Source organism: Diabrotica undecimpunctata, chromosome 1 (genome assembly GCF_040954645.1).
Source record: "Diabrotica undecimpunctata isolate CICGRU chromosome 1, icDiaUnde3, whole genome shotgun sequence".
Taxonomy (NCBI): domain Eukaryota; kingdom Metazoa; phylum Arthropoda; class Insecta; order Coleoptera; family Chrysomelidae; genus Diabrotica; species Diabrotica undecimpunctata.
Window position 1 is genome coordinate 19,352,792 of NC_092803.1, and position 22,930 is coordinate 19,375,721.

General features: G+C 34.3%; 2 protein-coding genes across 3 annotated transcripts; one reads left to right on the plus strand and one right to left on the minus strand.

The window, feature by feature from the left end:
* Window positions 1–1,449: 1,449 nt before the first annotated feature.
* On the plus strand, window positions 1,450–4,750 carry Fdh (alcohol dehydrogenase class-3 Fdh). Its single transcript, XM_072538226.1, has 7 exons — window positions 1,450–1,774; window positions 1,829–2,072; window positions 2,144–2,364; window positions 2,508–2,724; window positions 3,384–3,650; window positions 3,705–3,843; window positions 4,634–4,750. The coding sequence occupies exons 1-7, from the start codon at window positions 1,757–1,759 to the stop codon at window positions 4,674–4,676; spliced, it is 1,149 nt and encodes a 382-aa protein (XP_072394327.1). The 5' UTR covers window positions 1,450–1,756; the 3' UTR covers window positions 4,677–4,750.
* On the minus strand, window positions 4,730–22,635 carry LOC140445826 (uncharacterized). Of its 2 annotated transcripts, XM_072538191.1 has the most exons (9): window positions 22,457–22,634; window positions 21,950–22,371; window positions 21,549–21,812; window positions 19,342–19,616; window positions 18,541–19,144; window positions 17,131–17,308; window positions 7,934–8,079; window positions 5,706–5,906; window positions 4,731–5,089 (listed from the first exon to the last, which is right to left on the minus strand). In XM_072538191.1, exons 1-9 carry the CDS (start codon window positions 22,548–22,550, stop codon window positions 4,856–4,858), a joined length of 2,418 nt encoding a protein of 805 aa, XP_072394292.1. In that variant the 5' UTR covers window positions 22,551–22,634; the 3' UTR covers window positions 4,731–4,855. The 2 variants fall into 2 exon arrangements, with proteins under 2 accessions (XP_072394301.1, XP_072394292.1); XM_072538200.1 differs by lacking the exon at window positions 21,549–21,812 and having other exon boundaries at window positions 4,730–5,089; window positions 22,457–22,635.
* Window positions 22,636–22,930: the final 295 nt, after the last annotated feature.

Genomic DNA, 22,930 nt, shown 5'->3' on the forward strand with positions numbered 1-22,930 from the left:
ATCCACTTTTATTTGCATCGACGCGCCAAGCGATACACGTAAACTGCTGCGTTGTGAACGCTAATTATATCGCCGCGATTGTTTTTGGAACGCTGCATAAATTCCTTTGATCGCCAGCAGGTCGCCACAAGTATGTGCTGATACACTTGTTTGTTTCGGACGAGTCGAATCGCGGGCGCCATCGCGTCATGATAGCTTAGGTGTGTTTTCCGCTTTTTAATAATAATAAACACCACTACACTTGAGACAGTAGACGAGTATGTATACCTGAGACGATGAATACATAAATCGGCCTCCTTACTCCCAGAAATCAACAGAATAAAGAAACTGGCTCGGGCATCTTTTGGTAAAAATGCAGTTATTTATATTCAAATCAAGGATACCACTCCACCGGAAGAAAAAGCATTCGATCAGTGAATACTATCAATCATTGCACCACAGAAAGAAATAATAGCGAAACTCAAAGGTCGATGGAGCGATGCATGCTAGGTATAACAATGAGATATCGAAAAAGAATAGAATGGATCAGATAGAAAACCAAGGTCTCTGATGTAATCCACAGAATTAAATCTTTAAAATGTTCGAGGGCAGGACATTTAGCGAGAAGAACTGACAATAGATGGTCTACTATAATTACACTGTTCTATTCAAGAGACCAAGAAGACATCCAAATTTAAGATTGGACTATGACATAAGGAAACAAGGCACAGGAAACCGAATAGGGGGTAGAAATGAACAACGACTATGTACGACTACGACAATTGGTAGAATAGGTACTGCACTATTGTCACTACACGACATTGTAATACGCACGGCGAGAAGAACTGACAATAGATGGTCTACTATAATTACACTGTTCTATTCAAGAGACCAAGAAGACATCCAAATTTAAGATTGGACTATGACATAAGGAAACAAGGCACAGGAAACCGAATAGGGGGTAGAAATGAACAACGACTATGTAAGGGAGGCTGCACCATAATTGGTAGAATAGGTACTGCACTATTGTCACTACACGACATTGTAATACGCACGGCGTCAGCTAAACAGTTTTCGAATAGGTCTAAACAACTACTAAATAGAGCATCATGCAATATAATAAACAGTTATAAATACTATGGGTGGGAGACAAACCACCGATCACTTTGAAAATGGGTTATTTCCAGATGGTCGTTTTTTAACTGGTTAGAGGAGTATACTCTGCTTACGTGAATAATAATAAAAAAGTTGACGCGGTTTCGTCACCGAACGAACAACGTTTCGTATGTACTAATGTACATGTACTAGACGCAGTTACGTATGTTAAATGTTAAATGCAAAGTCGACAAAATGGAGATGGCCCCCTTTCATAACAACTGACCCAATGATATCTACGCTTATGATCTGTTACGTTTAACCAGCTAACTTCTCACTGGTTCTTTAACTTCAATTGACAGCAGCGAGAGTGAAAGGAATAAGTAAATACTTCGGAAGTTAGACAGAGAAAAAAAACAAAGTGCACTTTAAATTTAATACTTATTCAAATTATTAAATAGCAAATTGCATACTGGTGGGGTGAAATAAAATTCCATATTGCAAATTAATATTATACAATACATTGTATTTTTGAGAGCAACGTTCAAGGTTACTAAACCTGATAAGGTAATGGTTTTTTAACTTTTGACCTGTGCCATTGGAAAAATATCTGTTCTTTATACCATATCACTAACCCTACTGAGTAGTTGAATACTGAATATTTTTCACTTTCCGGTCTACAATGAGCACAGTTGGACAGGTAAAACTTAATAAACCTCATGGATGAAATTACTGATACCAGTATGTTTTACAGGTTATCAAATGCAAAGCAGCAGTTGCTTGGGGTCCCAAAGAAGATCTTAAAATAGAAACCATTGAAGTAGATCCACCAAAGGCTCACGAAGTAAGATTAAAAGTTATATATACTGCCGTCTGCCACACAGATGCATACACTCTCAGCGGACAAGATCCAGAAGGCCTTTTTCCAGTTGTTTTGGGACATGAAGGTTCTGGAATTGTTGAGAGTGTAGGGGAAGGTGTAAAAAATGTAAAACCAGGTAAATGAGTTTTAGTTGATACTTTGAACTATTATCTTTTAAGTATAATTCATATTACGAATATGTTCTAGGTGACCATGTAATTCCTTTGTATGTACCTCAATGTGGAGAATGTAAATTCTGCAAAACACCAAAGACAAACTTGTGTCAGAAGATCCGTATAACTCAAGGACAGGGCAAAATGCCTGATGGTACCTCTAGATTCAGATGTAATGGAAAAGAACTGTATCATTTTATGGGTTGTTCAACATTTAGTGAATATACTGTTGTAGCTGACATTTCTGTAACAAAGGCAAGTACCTGCTAATTTTTAGTGTTATTATATCTGTTTTCAATGAAAACTTTTTCTGTTTTTAAATGTTCGTTTTAAGCCTAGTCTCATATCTCTAATCATATTTTAACTAATTATTTTACATTGTTTCTATACTCTTACAGATAAATTCCGCTGCACCCTTGGACAAAGTCTGTCTTTTGGGCTGTGGAGTCCCCACAGGCTATGGTGCTGCTCTAAACACTGCCAAAGTAGAGAAAGGAAGTACTTGTGCAGTTTGGGGACTCGGTGCTGTTGGATTGGCAGTAGGATTAGGATGTCAGGCTGCTGGAGCTTCCAGAATCATTGGGGTTGATTTGAACTCAGATAAATTCAAAATAGGTTAGTTAAATAATAATAGGTCTGTTCCTTTGTTTTATGGTGTGAATGTTCACAAAACAAATGAATGTTCAAGTCTAGTTAACCTTTGAGTTGCAGTTTAAGTCAGGTTATTTTATGACTTGTTTATCTTTATTTTTTGTTTTGTTTTTCCTTCTTTAATTTAAATAAATGTTATTATAATTAGTTAGGTATCTTTTTTTAAAATGTGTGATGAAATAAAATTATTAACTCAATTTAAAAGAACAAACTAAAAAATTAAATTAAAATTTGTAGGTACTTTAGTTTTTAAAATTACTAAAATTTTTTTAATGTTTTTAAATTTAAATTAAACTAAAAGAAAAAGATATGTTTTTGCAAACAAACACATCGGACAGCTAAACAGTTGTCAAACTCGGATGATTATAAGCAAGACGAGTATAACAAGTGTAGATAGTCACCCTCTCAGAAGCAGGTGTAGATTTATCTACACTAGTGTTACACTTTTTTTGGTACACTTTTCAATGGAACAGAGTGCCTTGCTCTCCTTGAACACCTTGCAAAGGAACAACTTAGTGTAGCATTTCTACACTTTTTAGAATTAGTATTTCACCAGAAAACAAAAGAACAGACCTAATATGTTTCTGTGTGTCACTGATTATAATCCATCATTATTTTTACAGCAAAAAATTTTGGATTCACTGAATTTGTCAACCCCAAGGATTACGAAAAACCCATTACTGAAGTACTAGTAGAATTGACAGATGGAGGTCTTGACTACACCTTTGAATGTGTAGGTAATGTTCACACCATGAGAGCTGCTTTAGAATCCTGTCACAAAGGTTGGGGTGTTTCCACTATTGTTGGAGTTGCTGGTGCAGGACAAGAAATCAGCACAAGACCTTTTCAACTCGTTACAGGACGTGTCTGGAAAGGAACAGCTTTTGGGGGTGAGTTTTTAAGTAAAACATAAAATAAGTCTGTTCTAATTACTCTCCTTTCAGGCTGGAAGAGCCGTGATAGTGTACCAAAGCTTGTAGAGGAGTATTTGAATAAAAAACTCAAGTTAGATGAGTTTGTTTCACATTCCTTGAAATTTGAAGAAATCAATGAAGCTTTTCACCTCATGCACAAAGGTTTAAGGTAAGAATTAAGTGGCAACTAATGATTGGAATACTTCTTTAATTGATGTTTTTTCATGTTTCTCACATATTAAGGGCTTCATAGACATCATATAGCAAAACATTCAAAAACATCACTAAGTATTATTTGTCAATATGTCGACTCTTCTTTCACAAAAATATTTTATTTGTTTTATTAATAACGGCATCAATAAATAGCTACCTTTTTTATCATAAGACAGGGGGGAATGTTTTCATTTAGATAACATGATGCCATTGAGTGACAATGTGACATAAATGTATCAATTGTTCTGAAAAAATATTAACTTCTTGCTGATTAGGGCACAGCTTATTTACACCAATTTCCTTTTGGTGACAACAATTCATGAAGATATTACTTAAGGAAATGACTACTACTTTTATTGAAATTGAAATTTATTGATTATAAACATTTTAGAAGTAACTTTAAACATTTATTTTTGATGTGACTAAATAAAAACGAGTAATGTCTTTATGAATACATATAAGAATATGTACTTGTGTTATGCATAAAAAGGGTAATATAATTTTAAATAGGAAGATAAACATTTAGCAAAAAATATTAAGCAGATGTTTTAACTAAACTGTTTACTTTATACTGCATTGCTTGGATCATGACCTGTTTTAGGTTTCTCCCGCTCTGACTCAATCTTTTATATATGTATTTGATATGTTATTCATTTTCTTGTATGTCCCTCAGTGGCCAAATTTGGTTCGTAAAGTTTGGCACATAATGTTTTTAACAATACTATTAATAATTTTTTTTGTTACAGCATTCGCACTGTTCTGGCTCTCACACCAAACAGCAACCTTTAAAATGTTGAATAAAAATTATCTATTTTTGTACCAGTGGTATTAATGAAATAAAATGTTTTTTCTTTTAACAAAAATTGTTTTTATATTTTATTAAAAAAAAAAATTATAAAAAACCTGAAAAAAAAAACATACATACAACATACAAAGAGCGTTCACATTTGGGTCGACTACTTCAAAAACTATTGAGTCATCTTCTGAGCCAACACTTGGGCCAACCTGTTGTTCTTTATTAAAATTAAATGGCATAGGAAGTCTTTATTTTCAACTAGGGATTTCAGGGATCTCTCAGTAAGCAGGTTTACTAAGGATAGTCCTTCTTCTTCTTTCACAGGTTCTTTAAGAATAATCAGTAGTTTGCACACCTGTCGGTTGACCTCTGATTCTGTTTCTATGGTTGTGTTGAGGAATTTTTGCTAAAAAATGTTTAAACAGCATTATGACTTGTATATAACAAGAAGAATTGCATTGTTAATATTTGATATAACAACTAAACAAGGCTGATTGAAGAATCCATGATAACTTGTATGAATAGAAGAAGCCAACTTTTACAGGATCAGGGCAACATTACTTATCACGGGCAACGAGAAAAGAGTAAAAACATTAATTTAAATATTTTTCAAATTCGTAAATAAATTTAATGTTTTATTGATTTATTTTTAAATAACCTTGATAAAAACAATAAAATACCTTGAAACACAGTAAAAAATAATTAAAAGTTTTAATCAAACAATAACATAACCTTAAAATATGAACATTTATTGTAAATATCCTAATACTTTGATATTCTTACTACACAAATTCACGAACAACAAATAATACCAATTGCACAGAATGAATTTTCATAACTAAAAGTCCTTATTTATTTTTCAAACAATTAAAAAAAAAACAATATTTCCAACTTCTTACGGGACAAATTAGAAATGTTTGGGAAGGTTTTTAAAACCCACGCCCATTGTGACGTCAGACTTAGGTAGTCCATTAAAGACGGTCATGGAGAACCTTATAAACAAAAATACTTATTTTACTTACTTGCATCACAAGGCCGTAATTTCGTAAACAATATCTTAACGCAGAGTATATGGATTGGTTGGAAACATCTTGTGTTTCGGTCAACTGCGCCAATAGAATCATTACATCTGTTACAACTTCTAGACATTTATCAATTCTGATGACTTCGATCGTTTCTTGGACTAACTGCAACCATTCTCTATTCACTGCTGACGGAAGAGCCTGAAAATTATAACAGCCATATTTTTAAGTGTCGAAAATAAATTAGGAACCTAAAAAAATATATTTATGATTTCTTTCTCATTCGTTTCTATCTTGGTATATTCTTTCTCTCTTTCTTTTCAGCATTCACTTATTCACTCCTGGATAGAGGCTCTTCCAATTATTTCCATGTTTTTCTGTTTAGAGCGATTTCATTGCAATTTTGATCCAGCGATTCTTTGCATATCGTTTCCCCATCTTTTCTGAGGTCTCCCCACATTTATAGATGAAAAAGTAGATCGATTGGCCCTATCATTTTTTATGCTCTGCCTGTCAGCTTTTTTATACAGCAAGATAAACAAATTGGAACAAGCAGTAGAGGAGGCTCCCATCGGAAGTCAATATAAACTTCTAAAGTTAAAAAAACAACGTTTACCACAGGGACCCTGTGGCTAACAAGTATATGAAGAAGTGGAGTTTCGAAGTGGTGAAGAGTATGGGAGGCCTGAAAGAGGGAGTAGACTTGACTATAGTCAGAAAAGAGACTGAAGAAGCAATTATAAAATAGAAGAAAAGGCCAGGCTGATTTTATAGGTGGTAAATCAACAATTCATCAGATTGCAATCCTGAAACAAATTTTATAAAAAACACTGGAATATGACATTGATACTCATCACATATTTATAAACTACAAAGCAGCCTATGACTCTGGGAACAGAAGAGAAATGCTCAAAACAATGAAAGAGCTAGGAATACCAAATCAGTTGGGAAATTACCATGAATAATATAAACTATAAATACCAAAACGAACTCTTGAAAAAGTTGAATATAGAGTACGAATTCAGGGAGAACTGTCTGAACCTTTTAAAACAAATAACGGGCTGCGCCAGGGAGACTCTCTCTCTCTCTCCTGTATACTGTTCAATCTGGCTATGGAAAAAGTAATACGTATGTTAAAAATGACAACCATTGGTTTAATATTCGCTCCGTGCGTGACTGACGCGACACCTACCGCCTTCATCTGACTGTTTTGGACCTACCAATTTTCAGGTTAAACATATGACATATGTTTGACATTGTTAAATACAGGCGAAATTGACAATTATTAATAATTAACTTTTTAATTATATTTTTTCAGTTTATGTACAAAATAAATGTAGTATTAAAAACTGGGTTTCTCAAAATTCATCATAATATATCTTTTTAACCCCAAACGGAAAAGAAAGGGAAAAATCTAGTACTGGCAAATCAAGTTTTTCCCGTGAAAGAGCATATAATTAAAAACAGTAATAGTAAAAGGTATGATATAAAAGCTAAAGTCATCAGGCACTCTGCGGTTAGCTTGAAGCCTTATAAAATACCATTTAAGGTAAATTATTTAAATATTTCTTATTTCAATTGCATAAAAATGAGGTTATGTGATATTTACTTTTACATATTAATAGCACGGATCCATCTTTTTCTTTTCTCTAATTTATATGTAATCTTTGGGAACCTATAAAAACTACACTTACTATTTTTGCTATTATTAGCACAATTAAATACGCAACATGTATTTGCACACATTTTTGATAAAATTTATGCGTAAAAAGATTCCATGATTCCAATTTTGTCATATTTCGCCGCTACGCACGCTGGCATCGTTTCAAGGTACCCCTACCATGGTCACGCACGGAGCGAATACAATAAATCAGTGCCAATCCTTGCCTATGCTGATAATATCAATGTTGTTGGGAGAACGCAAAACTCTGTACGAGAGGCATATGTAGCATTAAAAGAATAAGCTACAAAAATGGGTTTAATAATAAACACCAATAAAACGAAGTATATGAAAATAGGCACGCAACCACAAATCCTACGACCACTTATTATAGAAAACGACGTCATCAAAGCAGTGAACGAATTTGTATACCTGGGAGCGCTCCTTAACACTGTTAAAAATTGAACACCCTGTATTACTAAGTAACTACGTTAGAACCAACTTTCAAGCTTTTATTAAAAAAAAAAACATTTTTTATCAAAGAACGTTCCCTATCGAGAATTCTTACCTTTAATAACCCATATAGGTTGGAATTGGGTTGGTCCGTTTTAAAATCACCACAAATATCATCAGAGAGTTTCTGTTGTTTGCCAGATATGAGGAAGGTTCTATAATGTCTTGTAAAATGATCTTCATCGGCTATAGTAATGTCAACTGCAAAGAAAAATATATTCTGAAAATATTAAACAAGGTATTAATCAAAATAATATAGAAGGCTATGGAACATTTATAGCAGAATTAAGCAAAGCAGCAAAAAATTAAATACCTAAAAAGAAAAAAGTGTCAGTCAATGTCAATGTGAAATATTAATGAAAAATAAAAAATATGTACTTTTGCAATTTAAACTAAATAGAAATACAGTTAATTATATTTATCTACAAAAAGCAATGGCTTTGTGTAAAAATGAATAAAAAAGCGCAAAAGAGAATCTTAGAGAAATTGTAGCTCTTAAACAAATAAAATACAAAAATTAAACAAATATGTTTAATGAAGTGGACAATAATATTTATAAATAAACTCAAACGGACATGAAGCAGTTTACTCTCTTCAAGTAAAAAATATCAATAAAATTGGAATGGATAGTCTTTGAAAGAAATATGGTATCAAAGAATTGCAGAACAATATTAAAAAGTACAAAAATACAGCTCCTGTTATCGATACCATTCATTTAATGTTCAACCTTTTGCTGTTCCGCAAAATTACCTTGTTAATAATAAATAACGCAGTATCCAGAAGATTGGAAGAAATAAATAATGATTCCAATGTTCAAACTGCAAAAAGATCAAAATCTAACAGAATCCTACAGAGATATATAATCGACTTCTTGTGTTCTACAAACATTTGAGCGGATGTTCAGAATAAGAATGGAATGACCAAGTCAAAAACTAGAGTTTTGAGGAGTTTATCTCTCGTTCCATTCTGGTACTCGATTTCCACAGGACATTCATTAGTATATGTAGATGTTTTTCCGATTCAGTAAGTACTATACTACCATCTGCGTACCTTAGGTTATTGATGACAATTCCGTTGATTTTGACACCCTCTTTGCGTTCCTCCAGAGATTTCTTAATAATATATTTCCGTATACACGTTCAAAAGAAGGGAAGACAATAGGCATCCCTGACGTACTCCTCGTTTTATGCTGACATAGTTGGTGTTGCCATTTGCAGTACGAAAGCACCCATTATGATCCCAATATATACTTACTGCGGATAATAATTATGTCCATCGATCTTTTCTAATATTTGAATAATTTTGTCCTGCTTTACACAGTCGAATGCCTTCCGGTAATCAACAAAGTAAACGTAGTTTTTTTGCACTTCCAAATATCTTTCCGCTAACAGCGTTAACCACATAATTGCTTCCCTAGTACCTGTTTGCTTTCTAAAACCATACTGGGATCGACTAAGATATGCGTCGTTGTGAATGATCCACATACAGATTTTTGCAGCGTAACTCATCAGGTTTATCGTTCTATGGTCCTCAAATTTTCTTGCCTTAGTTTTTCTGGGGACAGTTATGAATGTGAAGTTAGTCAATCCTGTGATAGTGTTCCTGTTTCATATATGTCATTAAAGAAGTACGTTAATTTATTAACTGCTCTTTAGCTGAGGTATTTGAAGTGTTCTGCTACTACAGAATCTTCTCTAGGAGTTTTGTTGCACTTTTATTCTTTTATAGCGCATACAACCTCCTGCTGTCAATATGGGGAGATTGTCTCCTTTTTTTATTGGTTGACTGTCATCTGGTCGGTTGTCTGCAAATAATCCAAGGAGGTATCTTTCACAAATTTGCTTTTGCTTTTCAGGCTCTATTAACATTTCGTTATGTTCGTCTTCCATTATAGAGACACTTTTGGGCTTCCAGAGACCTGCAACTTCTTTTGTTTTTTGATGTAGATCTCGATTTTTGTGTGAAGTTGTTCTACCTCTTTGCATCTCTCGTACAGTCATTGTTCGTCTTTCTGCCATTAATTTCAAAAATCTTGTCATGTCATCCAGGGTTTTCTTTTTATGGAATTTTGGCTCATCCTGCTTCTATAAGTGATTCTTTGAGACTTGTCCATGTGCTTTCGATATCTTTTTCTGGTTCTCTTGTGACTTCATGTGCATCTGCTTGTCCTCTTATCTCCAGATGGTCGTCTACATGCTCCCTACACTTTTCTCTTTGTTCACGTGTTGCATGAATCCCTGTTATTTTGTCTTTGGTCCTGCTGTTTGGAATTTTCTTTAGTTTTATTCTCAATGTGACTACAACTGGATTATGGTAGGAGTTAATGTCGCATTCAGGATAGACTTTTACACTTATGGCGCTGTTTGTGAATCTGCTTTTGACTGCAATGTAATCGATTTTATTTCTTATATCGTCAGCTTCTTTATCTTTGGGGAGACCTCCAGATGTATAGACGTCGTTTAGGCAGCTTAAACTAAGTATTGGTAATAACAAGTGTTGTAAAAACAACCTGTATAATATTGTAATCGTAGTATAGTTATTTTATCAAATTGTACGCTCAGGTCGTCAGCTATCGTGTTAACGTGTGTGCGACTGACTCCCTACATCAGGGACCCCCTCCTCCCCTCGTATAACTTAGGACAGTCACAGTGCTAATTTGCCTCTCGGCAAGTGAAGACCGGGTGTGTTGTCGAAAAGTGCGTCAGCCACGTATGCGCGGTGACGGGAACCGGTGTTTTGTGTTAAAACGTATAAAGTTGGTCTCTCTTAATTCTATCATTTTGTGTATATCTGTTACTGCCTCCCCGCACTCACTGTAAAGCTAATATTTGTATAACTCTTTATGTAACTATCAGAATTGCGATAATTGTCAATGTTTGAACCAGCCCTGAAGTCCATTGTGTAAATAAATCGAAGGAAAATACCTCTTAAGTGTTTGATTGCTTCAATGGTCCTTGATAAATATTTTGATGCGATCAGTATTCAAATACGCCTCTCTTAAATGTGGATAGTTTGGCAACAAAGTTTACCCTTTCCACCAACAAGATTGTTTTCTCGACAAAACTCAACAAACCTCGTGCCTCTGTTGTTTCTGTTTATTGATTCCCGGTCCGTGTAGGCCCACCAGACTATTCACCTTTTCGTCTCCCGACTTTCGCGTTCTAGTCTTCCAAAAATATGTAGACACCATTGTTAATCGTGTATTCCAATGTTATGGATGCGTATATATGCATGAGGCTAACGTCAAACGATTGTCCGTTTAATTGAATCAGCACTACTCGGGCCCCAACTGGTAGGAAGCTTTTAACATTTTGGTCCATTTCAGCTTTGAACAGCAGTCCAACCCCATACAGATTTCTGAATAGTAGAGTACATTCCTGTTATTTGTCATGATATTGCCTTGTCCTGCCCACCTCACTTCACTCATTCCCTTCTTCTTCTCCAAGTGCCATCTCCGGAGGTCGGCAATTATCATAGCTATTCGGACTTTTGAGACGGCTGCTCTGAAAAGTTCATTTGATGTACATCCGTACCACTCTCTCAGATTGCGCAGCCATGACATTCTACGCCTCCCTATGCTTCTCTTTCCTTGGATCTTTCCCTGCATAATCAGTTGGAGCAAGGTGTACTTCTCTCCACGTGTAATATGTCCGAGATATTCCAATTTTCTTGTTTTAATTATTGTCGACGACAACCCATTTTGTATTTGAACGGTCCGCCACTGCTGCCCAGCCAGCCAGCTAGTCGGTACAGACGACAGATGACAGAAGCACATTCCATCACCAGCCGTTGAGAAGCATAGAACTATTTGTTATTGTTTTCATATTTTTGTGCAAATTCATAAATAAATGCAGTATTTTAGACTATTAATTAATTTCAATGAATACAGTCCACTACAACAATAAACATTGGTCCATTCGACCCGATATTTGTGATAAAATCAGTGCTAAAAGTGATTCACAGTTAACGGTCAAGTGAAAGAACACGTGGGATTGCCGAACAATATACAGCAAAAAATACCGGTGAGTTCCCATCTGATTCCTATACCTATTTATACTGTTTTTGTTTGTGTAAGTTGCATAAAACTATTTACAATCTATATATCTATTTAAATTCAATTCGAATCTATTTGATTAATAAACAATGTCGGACGAACACTTAAAAAGATTAATTAGAAAACGAGCTGGTCATAAGGCTTCATTTACAATTTTCTCCAAATTTCTAGAGTCTATTAAATGCAAATTAGAATTACATGATGTTGAAAAAATCGAACTAAGCGACAGAATAAATAAACTAGAAAATACATTTTTAGAAATTAAAATTATCCAATCAGAAATAGAAGAATTGGCAGACGATCCCGAACCACACTTTGTGATAAGGGAAGAACTTGAAAACAATTTTTATTCACTATCGGCTAATGCCAAAGCATTGTTAAATAAATTCATTTCGGATATTGATGATAAAAAGTCGGTGACAAGCGAGCATAACACTTCTATTTCTGACGGGGCTTATCGTTTACAAGGTGTAAAACTGCCAACAATACAAATTCCAAAGTTCGACGGCACATACGAATTTTGGCTAGAATTTCGAGACACTTTTGAGTCACTCATTCATACAAATGATAGTATTACAAATATTCAGAAGTATCATTATCTTCGGGCATCATTACAAGGAAATGCCGCCGCAGTAATAAAACCTATCGAATTTTCCGCAAACGGGTACAATTTGGCATGGGACTCTGTATGTGATCGATACAATAATAAAAAACTCTTAATACACAATCATATTAAAGCTTTATTTTCATTGGAATCTATTCACAAAGAATCTTTTGTAAAATTTCGTAAATTAGTAGATGATTTTTCAAAACATTTAAAGTCACTTCAACAATTAAATCAGCCGTGTGAACAATGGGATGCCTTACTTATATTCATTATAACATCAAAACTAGACGAAACTACTATTAGGGAATGGGAAAAGCATATTGCTACTCAAACGGAACTACCAACTTTATCCGATCTAAAAGGATTTTTAAAATCAAGAGCAGATTTTCTAGAGGCAATTGAAATGAACATTGAAACAAAAAATAAAAGTAAGGAGAACAGGACGACTAGGGGATTCTTAGCAACAAAAACAAACTATACATGCGTCTCTTGTCAAGGCGACCATAGCATTTACACTTGCGAAACATTTTTAAATTATCCAATAAACGAAAGGTGGAATTTTATTAGATCAAAATCATTGTGTACAAACTGCTTGCGATCGGGTCACTCCAATAAACAGTGCAAACTCGGGCCATGTCGCAAGTGCAAAGCACGTCACAACTCACTTTTACACAATAATACAAATGATAGGAGCATCATTATAAGCCAAAATAATTCGGGCACGTTCAATAGAAATTCGAATATATCCAATAGCAGTATTAATACAAATCCATCACAAAGTACAAGTGAGCCAATAAATCCAGGAACAAGTAACAATACATTTTGTGGTAACAGCATGCTTTCTTGTTCTGATACAGGCTATGTTTTTCTCTCAACAGCAATCTTAAGTGTTAAAGATATGAATGGTAAAATGCAAAGGGCTCGTGCACTATTGGATTGCGGGTCTCAATCTTCATTTATCACAACAAACATGTGTAACAAACTAGGAATCAAACCACAAGATGTCAGCTTAAATCTTTTGGGCATAGGCAACAAACTATCAACTATTACAGGTCAATGTCAGTTAGAGATTTGCGCATCTAATAATAAATTTGTAAAAATAATCAACTATTTTGTATTGCCAAAAATAACAAATATTCTTCCTAATACAAACATTGATGTAAGCGCTATAAACATTCCTAATACAATTCGGTTAGCAGATCCTAATTTTGGCAATGCTGGATCTATTGACATTCTTATCGGCGCAGATATTTTTTGGCATTTGATTTGTAAAGGTCGCATATCTTTAGATCAAGGTCCTATTTTAACAGAAACAATATTTGGGTGGATAATTTCTGGCCCGCTGGGATCGGTTCCCCACAATACAATATCTTGCAATCTTAGCACAAATCTGGAACTAACTAAACTTCTTCAGCAATTTTGGGAAGTAGAGGAATTGCCAAATATTCCTCATCTATCTGAAAAAGAGCAATTGTGCGAGGACAATTTTCAAAAAACTACTACACGTGATCCAAATGGTAGATTCATAGTTATGATGCCATTAAAACAATATCCGCATGTGTTGGGTGATTCAAGGATACAAGCTGAAAGAAGATTTCATCATCTAGAAAAAAGATTAGCACAAAACAATCCTCTTCGCGAACAATATATACAATTCATGCGCGAATATCAGGAGCTAAACCACATGTCGTTAGCAGATATCTCTGAAAACTCTACTGTCGACTACTACATGCCACATCATGGTGTCCTAAAGGAGGATAGTCTTACAACAAAACTTCGTGTCGTGTTTGACGCATCTTCACAACAAGCCTACGGTGCTTGTATCTATTTAAGAAGTACTGATGACAAGGGAAATATCTCGGTTAAAATTCTATGTGCTAAATCAAAGGTTGCCCCTATCAAAACTCTAAGCATTCCACGCATAGAGCTTTGCGCAGCTGTATTACTTTCACGTCTTTTAACTAAGGTAATTGAATCCATTAATATAGACCTCAATAAATGTTATTTATGGTCAGATTCCACAATAACCCTTGCTTGGATCAATACTTCTCCTAACAATCTTCAAACCTTCGTAGCTAACAGAGTCTCCGAAATTCAGGTCTTAACAAAGTCCTATACATGGAAGTATGTACCCACACAAGATAATCCTGCAGACCATCTATCAAGGGGATTATCTCCTTCTCAAATACTAAATTCTTCACTATGGTGGGACGGTCCGTCATGGTTGTCTTTAAGGGAAGAATTTTGGCCCCTTTTAAATCCAAAGGTAGACATTCTACCCGAAATAAAATCTCAAACTATTCTCAATTTTGTTTCCTATTCTCAGCAAGAACAATGGTTTCCATTCAAGGCCTTTTCACAATATTCGCGTTTACTGCGCGCATTTGCATACATCCTTAGATTTAAAAATAATTTATTAACACCCAAAATTCTTAGAGAGTGTGGCTCTCTAACATTAACCAATATTAATGACGCTCGTCGTTATTTATTGAAGATCATACAACTACACTCTTTTCGCGAAGAGTATGATCAGCTGTCAAAACAAAAAAGCGTTAGTTCCAACAGCAAGCTCTTCTCTTTAAATCCATTTATTGACCAGGATGGTTTAATACGTGTTGGTGGTCGCTTGGCTAACTCGGATTTTCTATATGACAAAAAACATCCCATTGTCTTGGATTCAAAACATCATTTCACGATATTATTTTTCCGTCATGAACACCTGCGTCTATATCATGCAGGCCCTCAGCTGCTTCTATCTACTATTCGGGAGACATATTGGCCTATATCAGGCAGAAACCTATCTAGGTTGACTGTTAAACAATGTACTACTTGTTTACGATTTAATCCTAAACCTATACAACCAATCATGGGTGATTTACCACGTGACCGATTACTATGCACATTTCCCTTTGCCATCACTGGTATTGACTACGCCGGTCCGTTTTTGTATAAAAATAAGGGCAGAGGTGCCAAATTAAATAAATGCTATATTTCATTATTCATATGTTTTGCTACAAAGGCGATTCATCTTGAGCTCGTAACCGATTTGAGCACTCAAACATTCATGCTTGCCTTGCGCCGCTTTATCGCTCGTAGAGGAAAGCCAGCCAAATTGTACTCAGATAATGGTAGAAACTTCGTAGGTGCCATGTCTGAACTTAAAGGATTTTTAAAAATTAACAATGCGCACATACAAGATTCATGTACACATGAGGGTATTGAATGGCATTTAATTCCGCCATATTCTCCACATTTCGGGGGACTCTGGGAATCCGGAGTAAAATCTTGTAAATTTCACTTAAAACGTTCACTTAAAAATACAAATCTTACATTTGAGGAGTTTGCAACAATACTATCACAAATAGAAGCAGTACTCAACTCCAGACCTTTGTGTCCTATTAGTCCTGATCCTAATGATTTAACACCACTCTGTCCCGCTCATTTCCTCATCGGTAGAATGCCAACGCTAGCTCCAGAACCAGATCTACTCCAAGAGATTCCACAACGACTCAATAGATTTCAACGCATCCAACAAATTTTCCAAAGTTTCTGGAAGAGATGGTCTTCCGAATACGTCGTCGAGCTACAGAGACGTTCTAAGTGGCAAATATCCAAGGGAGAATTAGTAGAAGGAACTTTAGTCCTTATCAAAGATGACTGTCTGCCACCAGCAAAGTGGAAACTAGGCAGAATAACTCACATACATGACGGATCGCAGAATACCGCTAGAGTTGCAAAAATAAAGACTCAAGAAGGTATCATCACGAGGTCATTCTCCAAAATATGTCCTCTCCTTCCATTAAATTGAAAGATTCAGGATCTTTCAAGGCCGGGAGTATGTCGACGACAACCCATTTTGTATTTGAACGGTCCGCCACTGCTGCCCAGCCAGCCAGCTAGTCGGTACAGACGACAGATGACAGAAGCACATTCCATCACCAGCCGTTGAGAAGCATAGAACTATTTGTTATTGTTTTCATATTTTTGTGCAAATTCATAAATAAATGCAGTATTTTAGACTATTAATTAATTTCAATGAATACAGTCCACTACAACAATAAACAATTATATTTAAAACTTCTATTTCTTTATTGATCCTTCTCAGAACCTCTTTGTTTGTGATGTGTTCTGTCCACGATATTTTCAGAATTCTACTATACACCCACAGCTCGAATGATTCCAGTTTTTTCTTAATACTTACCCTACTCATTCCCAGTATAGCCCACTTCATTCTCACTCATTTTTGCCTCGAAATTCGATAGTTTTCCTGATCTATACAGTGTTTTTACTTTCCATGTGGCAATTCTTATTTTTCTCCCGGGGGTTCTTAGTATCCCCTGACCACTGAAGGTCTACCGGGGACTGGGGACTATGTTTCTAATTTGACTTGCCATAATGATTTACTTGGGAAAAATTAGTGTGATGATTTCCCACCCATATTTGGAGGCATTCCCCTATCCTCCACATGGGGAGGTGCCCTACACGAGATCACCAGCGGATACATACCTTTAATAACTAGTTTTTGGTACTTTAATAATAAAATAATCTAGGAAATTTATAGTGCTTATAACGTGTGTTACATAAAACTTACCTTCATAATTATAGCCAGGTTTAAACACGTCACAACAAATATCCACTGTATGTCTAACAATTTCCATCTTCAGACTGTCGAATGTCAAAAAAGTACATCGATTTTTATTCATAATGGTCAATATAAGTTTTAGCAGTTCTTTAGTATCTTCCATTATTGGAAGGGATAAATAATCGCCCTAAAACATATATATATATATGGTCAATTTAACAGATCTACCGTGTAAAGTACTTTCTTGACATGTGATATATTTTTGTTTTAATCCTCTCTTGATTCGAAGTATATATTAATTATAGTAACTAAAAGTTTACAGCTTACAAGTTTACGTAAAAGAAGTTTTGAAGAGTAGAGATGAAACTCACTGACATTTGAAATACCTGGACGAATATTATGTCAAACATTCTCTGGAGCCCCACAAAGGCCCAAGTCTGATCATATGATCTTAAGAATAAGCATGCAATAAGGAAACTTAACATGCTTTGAATCGAAATACCTAAGAGTGAGATTGGATAGAATATTTTCTTTTAAAAAGTCATTGTCATCATCATTCTCTTTGCCTTTATCGCCAAGACACGTCAAAATGACGTACAATATCAGCTTGTTCAAGACCAGACTCAATCATATTCACAGCACTTCCCATTTAAACATGTGTTAAATGTCGACGCCCCATGACTATCTTCGCATTTAATAATCTTGGTTTAGTAAAATTTTTGGCAAAAAAGACTATTTTTAAAATTAGAAGCACTTTTTATTTACAACTTGAAGCAATTAATAGTTCAAATTTGAGGCGCTGTCAATTTCCCCTTAATAAAACAGTGCAATTGACAGATTAATTTTCATTGCATACCTTGATTTGTAGAGGTAGGTGTAGATTTGGAGATCTACATATTTAACCTGTAAACATTTTGTTATTCTCACTTTTGTTCTAGTATATTCTCCAACCCGCTAGACACCGGTCTGGTGTTCCCTTTTATTCGGGACAATTCAAGGGTCAACACAGGTCAATATCCGTGGGCTTCGAAGGGATTCCCGACCAACGACTGTTTGATATATATAGCGGAACTTTCATTATGTGAGGCAGTCGGAAAATAATATCGCGTCGAGTTTTTGAAATGTGACGCGCGTATTGTAATACGCGCGTTATAAATGTAATAATGTAAATAAATTATATAATTATACTGTGAAATAAATTAGTTATATTGTACAAATAAAGACTTTAAATAGACTAAGTGTTAGAATATTTTATAATAAATAAAGTTAATAAATTAGACTAATAAACCCAGTTCAGTATGTACTAACAAAAAATTTTTTATTAAAAAAAGTGGAACAATAGTGGTGACATTTTTGATATGTGTATAATTTTATAGAAAAAAAAAAATAAAATAAGTTCTTTTGTCTAATAGTACGTACCAAAAACATTTGCAGCACCAAATCTACCACTTCCAACCTTCCTTCCTCGTGATGCTTCTTTAACATTGAACCTAAAATCGTCAGGACTACATCATTGTTAAAAATTCCTATCTCCATAAGTTGTTTAAACAATTGTATACAGTTATTAATGGTGTGCTCATTTGGAGGCTGGCTATCAAACACGGCAAGCAAAGTTGTCACTCCGATATTATCAATCTTGATAATATCTTTCAAAACCTCAAAAGTCTTCTTCAAAACATTGGTGTAAAAGCTGTTCTTGATGCATTCTTCGTATAAAAAGGGCAACACAATTACAGGCTGCTGCATAAAGAGTATTAAAATTTCTTTGGCCAGATCATTTTCCACATCACTGTCTTCTTTGGCTTTGTTCAACAGCGATCTCAGAGTTTTGGCTACATCTGAAGATTGCAATTTGATGAATTTGTTCTTGTAGAAATATGTAGTCGCCACAGCAGTTAGTTTTTCCAGGTCCAACGTAGACAAGCATTTTACTGTAAGTTCTACCGACTGTGGGGTCTTCTTTTGGACACACCAGTTCAGGAGCTGGGATACATCTTCTTTATCACATAAATGGTGCCATTTTCTAAAATAGCAACACAAATTTATGCTATTAGATACCACATTAATATGTTTTTATCAAATTTAAAAAAGAAGATTGAATATTTATGTGAAAATATTGTTAAAAAATGCTTTGAAAAAAATAGAGGAACAATGGACTGCATTATAAATTTCTTTTAATTATGATTTGTAAACTGTGTATTTTCTGTTTAAAAAACTCACTTGACACATTTTGCAGATTCCTCATTTTCAAAAATCTGAGTCCTGATCAAAGCCTTGAACCAATTTATCTGATCCCTGTCCATTTTATTGATTTTATTGATCATCTTTCCGATATCAGCTTCGTGAATTTGCTCTGTTATTGATTTTGGCTTCTTTGCCAAGGATCCCAGAACAGCTACAAGATCTTTAGACTCAGACAGCTTCTGGTATCTTTCAAGAACTAAATAACCCTTATTAGAGATTAGCATTTGTAGGTTTTCGTCATCCACATCTGTCTAAAAAGGATCAAAAACATAATCAATTAGCAATATTTCAATACTTTCATGGATAAATACACATGCTTAGACCATAAAATTATATATCTGCTAAATTTTTAGGGAAAAATGGAACAAATTGAGTGACAAGATTCATTAGACTTGACGAAAGCCAACTTTGCTAATAATTTGCCCTGAAACACTAAAAATCACTATAGGCGAAGAAAGTGTGTGTTATATACGCGAGATAACAAGAAGTTCGGTTAAAAATAACATTGTTTTTTATAATATTCTTGATCAAAGTATTGGTATTAAAAAATACTATGAGTTGATTTCGTAATGTTTTCTAATAAGTAAATCCAAAATAAAATAATAAAATTAAGGAAAATGAACAGGTTTAACATGCTTTTTTAAAGAAATCTGCTGTCCCTAACTAATTAGGCCTACTGTATAAAATTCTTTTCTCTAAAGCATTGAAAATCTCGTTGACGGTCTTGTCCTACCTGTTGCCTCTTGGGTCGTCATCTTCGTCATCTGATATGCTTAGGTTATCTTGATAAAGAACCATATCAATGATGTCCTGGTCGATGAATTCACGTTCTGAGTCATGAGCTGCTAACCAGTCACGTATCTCTTCTTAGTTAATTTCGTCATGTCCCGTCAAATTTTTAATGAAAGGTTTAATTTCTTCTGTCGTTTTCTTACCATTTTCTTCTTAAGGATCGTCAATCAAAATCTTATCAAAAAGTTTGTTCTAGCATTTTTCCAAAGTTGAAGATTTGATCTTGGCCCACGACTCAGCTCACCAATAAAAATGTTTTATTGTTAAAGATTTGAGAATTTCGGGAACACTTTTGGATTAATTCGTCTCCTGTAATAACAGATGTCTTAAGAATGCTTCTCTATAATGTCTCTGTGACTCCCTGGTCTAACAGCTGGATTAAGCTTGTGACATTCGGTGGCACAAATCTGACAATTGTCACCATTTTGTAGATTTTGAGGGCGAGGGCGCATTGTCGACAAGCAACAATGCTTTGAAGAGAAGGTTTTTTGATTTTAAAAAGGATTTTACACTCGAGACGAATTCATTTTCAAACCATTCTAAAAATAAAGTGGTCGACATCCTGGACTTTTTTGGCTTCTATACCTTAAAATGCCTTTTCGGAAATATCTTTTAGAGCTCTTGGTTTTTGTGATTTCCCAACACACATAGACATCAATTGGTGAGTGAAATTATCGGAATTGTTTACGTTTTGTGACAAACATTTACTTTTTATTGACAAAATTATTGAAACTGTCAGCCGTTTCAGTTAAACGATATTTCGGTTAAGGGAGGTTTTACTGTATTTTTATTAGATTTCTCCATCACAATTTAACAGAATTCCGTCCATTTAAAATGATCATGAGTACATTTCTTGAGTGGTCTGCAACAATGGTAGTTATTTCTTTTTAAAATATTCCTCACTGTTTTTTCATTTAAGTCAACTCCATTAGCAATTTGTCTGCTTGAACATGGCATCTGCTTCAGCCAATGCACAGACATAAGTTTCTTTAATTTCTCATTCTATAATTTTCTTTTAACAAAGTTGATCTGATGGGCAGCAGTTTTTACATCTACAGTAATATTGGTACAACCAAACTCTTCAAATTGATGAATAATGGCTAATACATTTTGCATAGCATATTGAATTTTGATTGTCAGATCTAGGTACCTCCAAAAAAAATGAGAGATTTTACTTGAAAAAGTATAATTGAATCAAAAGCAATCAGTTTTATCATTAGGTTTAATGCTATAATGGGCATTCATGCACAATATGGAGGGGTAGACTAGGGAAAATATGATTGTGATCTTTGTCTATTAAGTGAAAACATATTGTAGTATCTTTGTTAGATATCACACTAATTTTGTAATATCCATCATAATTTTTTTCTGAATATATAATCACTTCTTACCTCTGCCCAAGAAATAAAGACATCGACAGTGACATTCTTAATAATAAAGGTACAAAACCTCATCACATTTTCCAAAAACTGTCTTAGCAGTGTTAAATTTTCATCACATCTTAATAACAATTGAAAGAAAGCTAACAGACAGTGTCCCATGTGGTTATAGATTTTAACTTTTTTCCAGTCTTTTATTTGGTTGGTATACATACCAGATAGATTCATTAATATTAGATTAGTTACTTCACATAAGTTGCTAACATCATCTTCTACCTAAAAACATTTAGATTCTTCTTTTATATACAACATTATATTTTATCGCTTATATCTGATTATGACAGATTATGAAACTGTGAATGGTGATTGCCTACATATAAGTTTTTTCATAGTATTATTATAGTGAAACTTACCTCGCTGGAATAAGTAGTGCTGGATATTTTATTTGCAGTAGCTGTAAGGAACATGTTGGCATATTTTAGATGTATATCTGGAGTAGACTTCTTCAAACACTGCGATACTTCATCCAGGAGTTCCACACTATGTTTTATTGGCAGCTTTTCAATAACTGTACAATAGTACTTACAAAGATCGAGCCCATATACAACATTCGCAAAGAGACACTTTGATAGAGGGGGTGTGATGTTGATGAGGTGTGAATATTCCTCCATATTTAAAGAATGCTTGTATGATGTGTTAAGTGCAAGAAAGAGGACAATATCTTGTAGCTGCATGTCATATATTGTATTTGGGATGTTTTTTTCTGTAACATAGTTTCTGCTTTTTAAAAACGACTGAATTTCCAGCATGACTGTTAATATGACATCTTCATTTCCTAAAGCAAAATATATGGTTTAAACAGATATATACTTAAATAAGAATAATCATACACAGTAATTTTATTGAAAAATTGAAATTACCTCCCCTATAATTTACTTTTGTAAATTCACCAGTGTTTTTTATTAAATTTGACAAAATGCCCTGTATACGAATAAGATCACTAGTTAAATTCATTGTATAAATTAATTAAATTTTCTGGCAATAGCTTTTCAATTCAAACTCCAGTCCAGTCTAACAAACTAACAATAACAATAGAAATTTTCTTCTTCTGATTTATTATTTCCAAGACTGAAATAAAAAAAAAGAAGATTATTGTTAGATTCTTTTATCAGTACTACTATTCTTTAGGTCCTTGAAATTGCTAGGATAGATGAAATAAAAATTATGAAATAAAGCGTATATATTAACATTGTTAATAATATATACATCTATGAAATCAATAGGCCTTTTCGACATGTGACTGTTGTAATATAGTACCACAGTCTGTGGTATTTTCTAACAGGTGACATCTTAGTGACATACTATCATATGTTTTAGATTAGGTGTCATAAATG

Bases quoted from the DNA above. Each gene is read 5' to 3' on its own strand.
- Fdh (XM_072538226.1), top strand. The intron at 2,365-2,507 runs GCAAGTACCTGC...ATACTCTTACAG, and splicing joins CTGACATTTCTGTAACAAAG to ATAAATTCCGCTGCACCCTT. The intron at 3,844-4,633 runs GTAAGAATTAAG...TTTTTGTTACAG, and splicing joins CTCATGCACAAAGGTTTAAG to CATTCGCACTGTTCTGGCTC.
- LOC140445826 (XM_072538191.1), bottom strand. From the start codon at position 22,550: ATGAATTTAACTAGTGATCTTATTCGTATACAGGGCATTTTGTCAAAT. The intron at 21,813-21,949 runs GTAAGTTTCACT...AAATGTTTTTAG, and splicing joins GCACTACTTATTCCAGCGAG to GTAGAAGATGATGTTAGCAA. The intron at 5,090-5,705 runs GTAAGTAAAATA...AACATTTTTTAG, and splicing joins ATTACGGCCTTGTGATGCAA to CAAAAATTCCTCAACACAAC.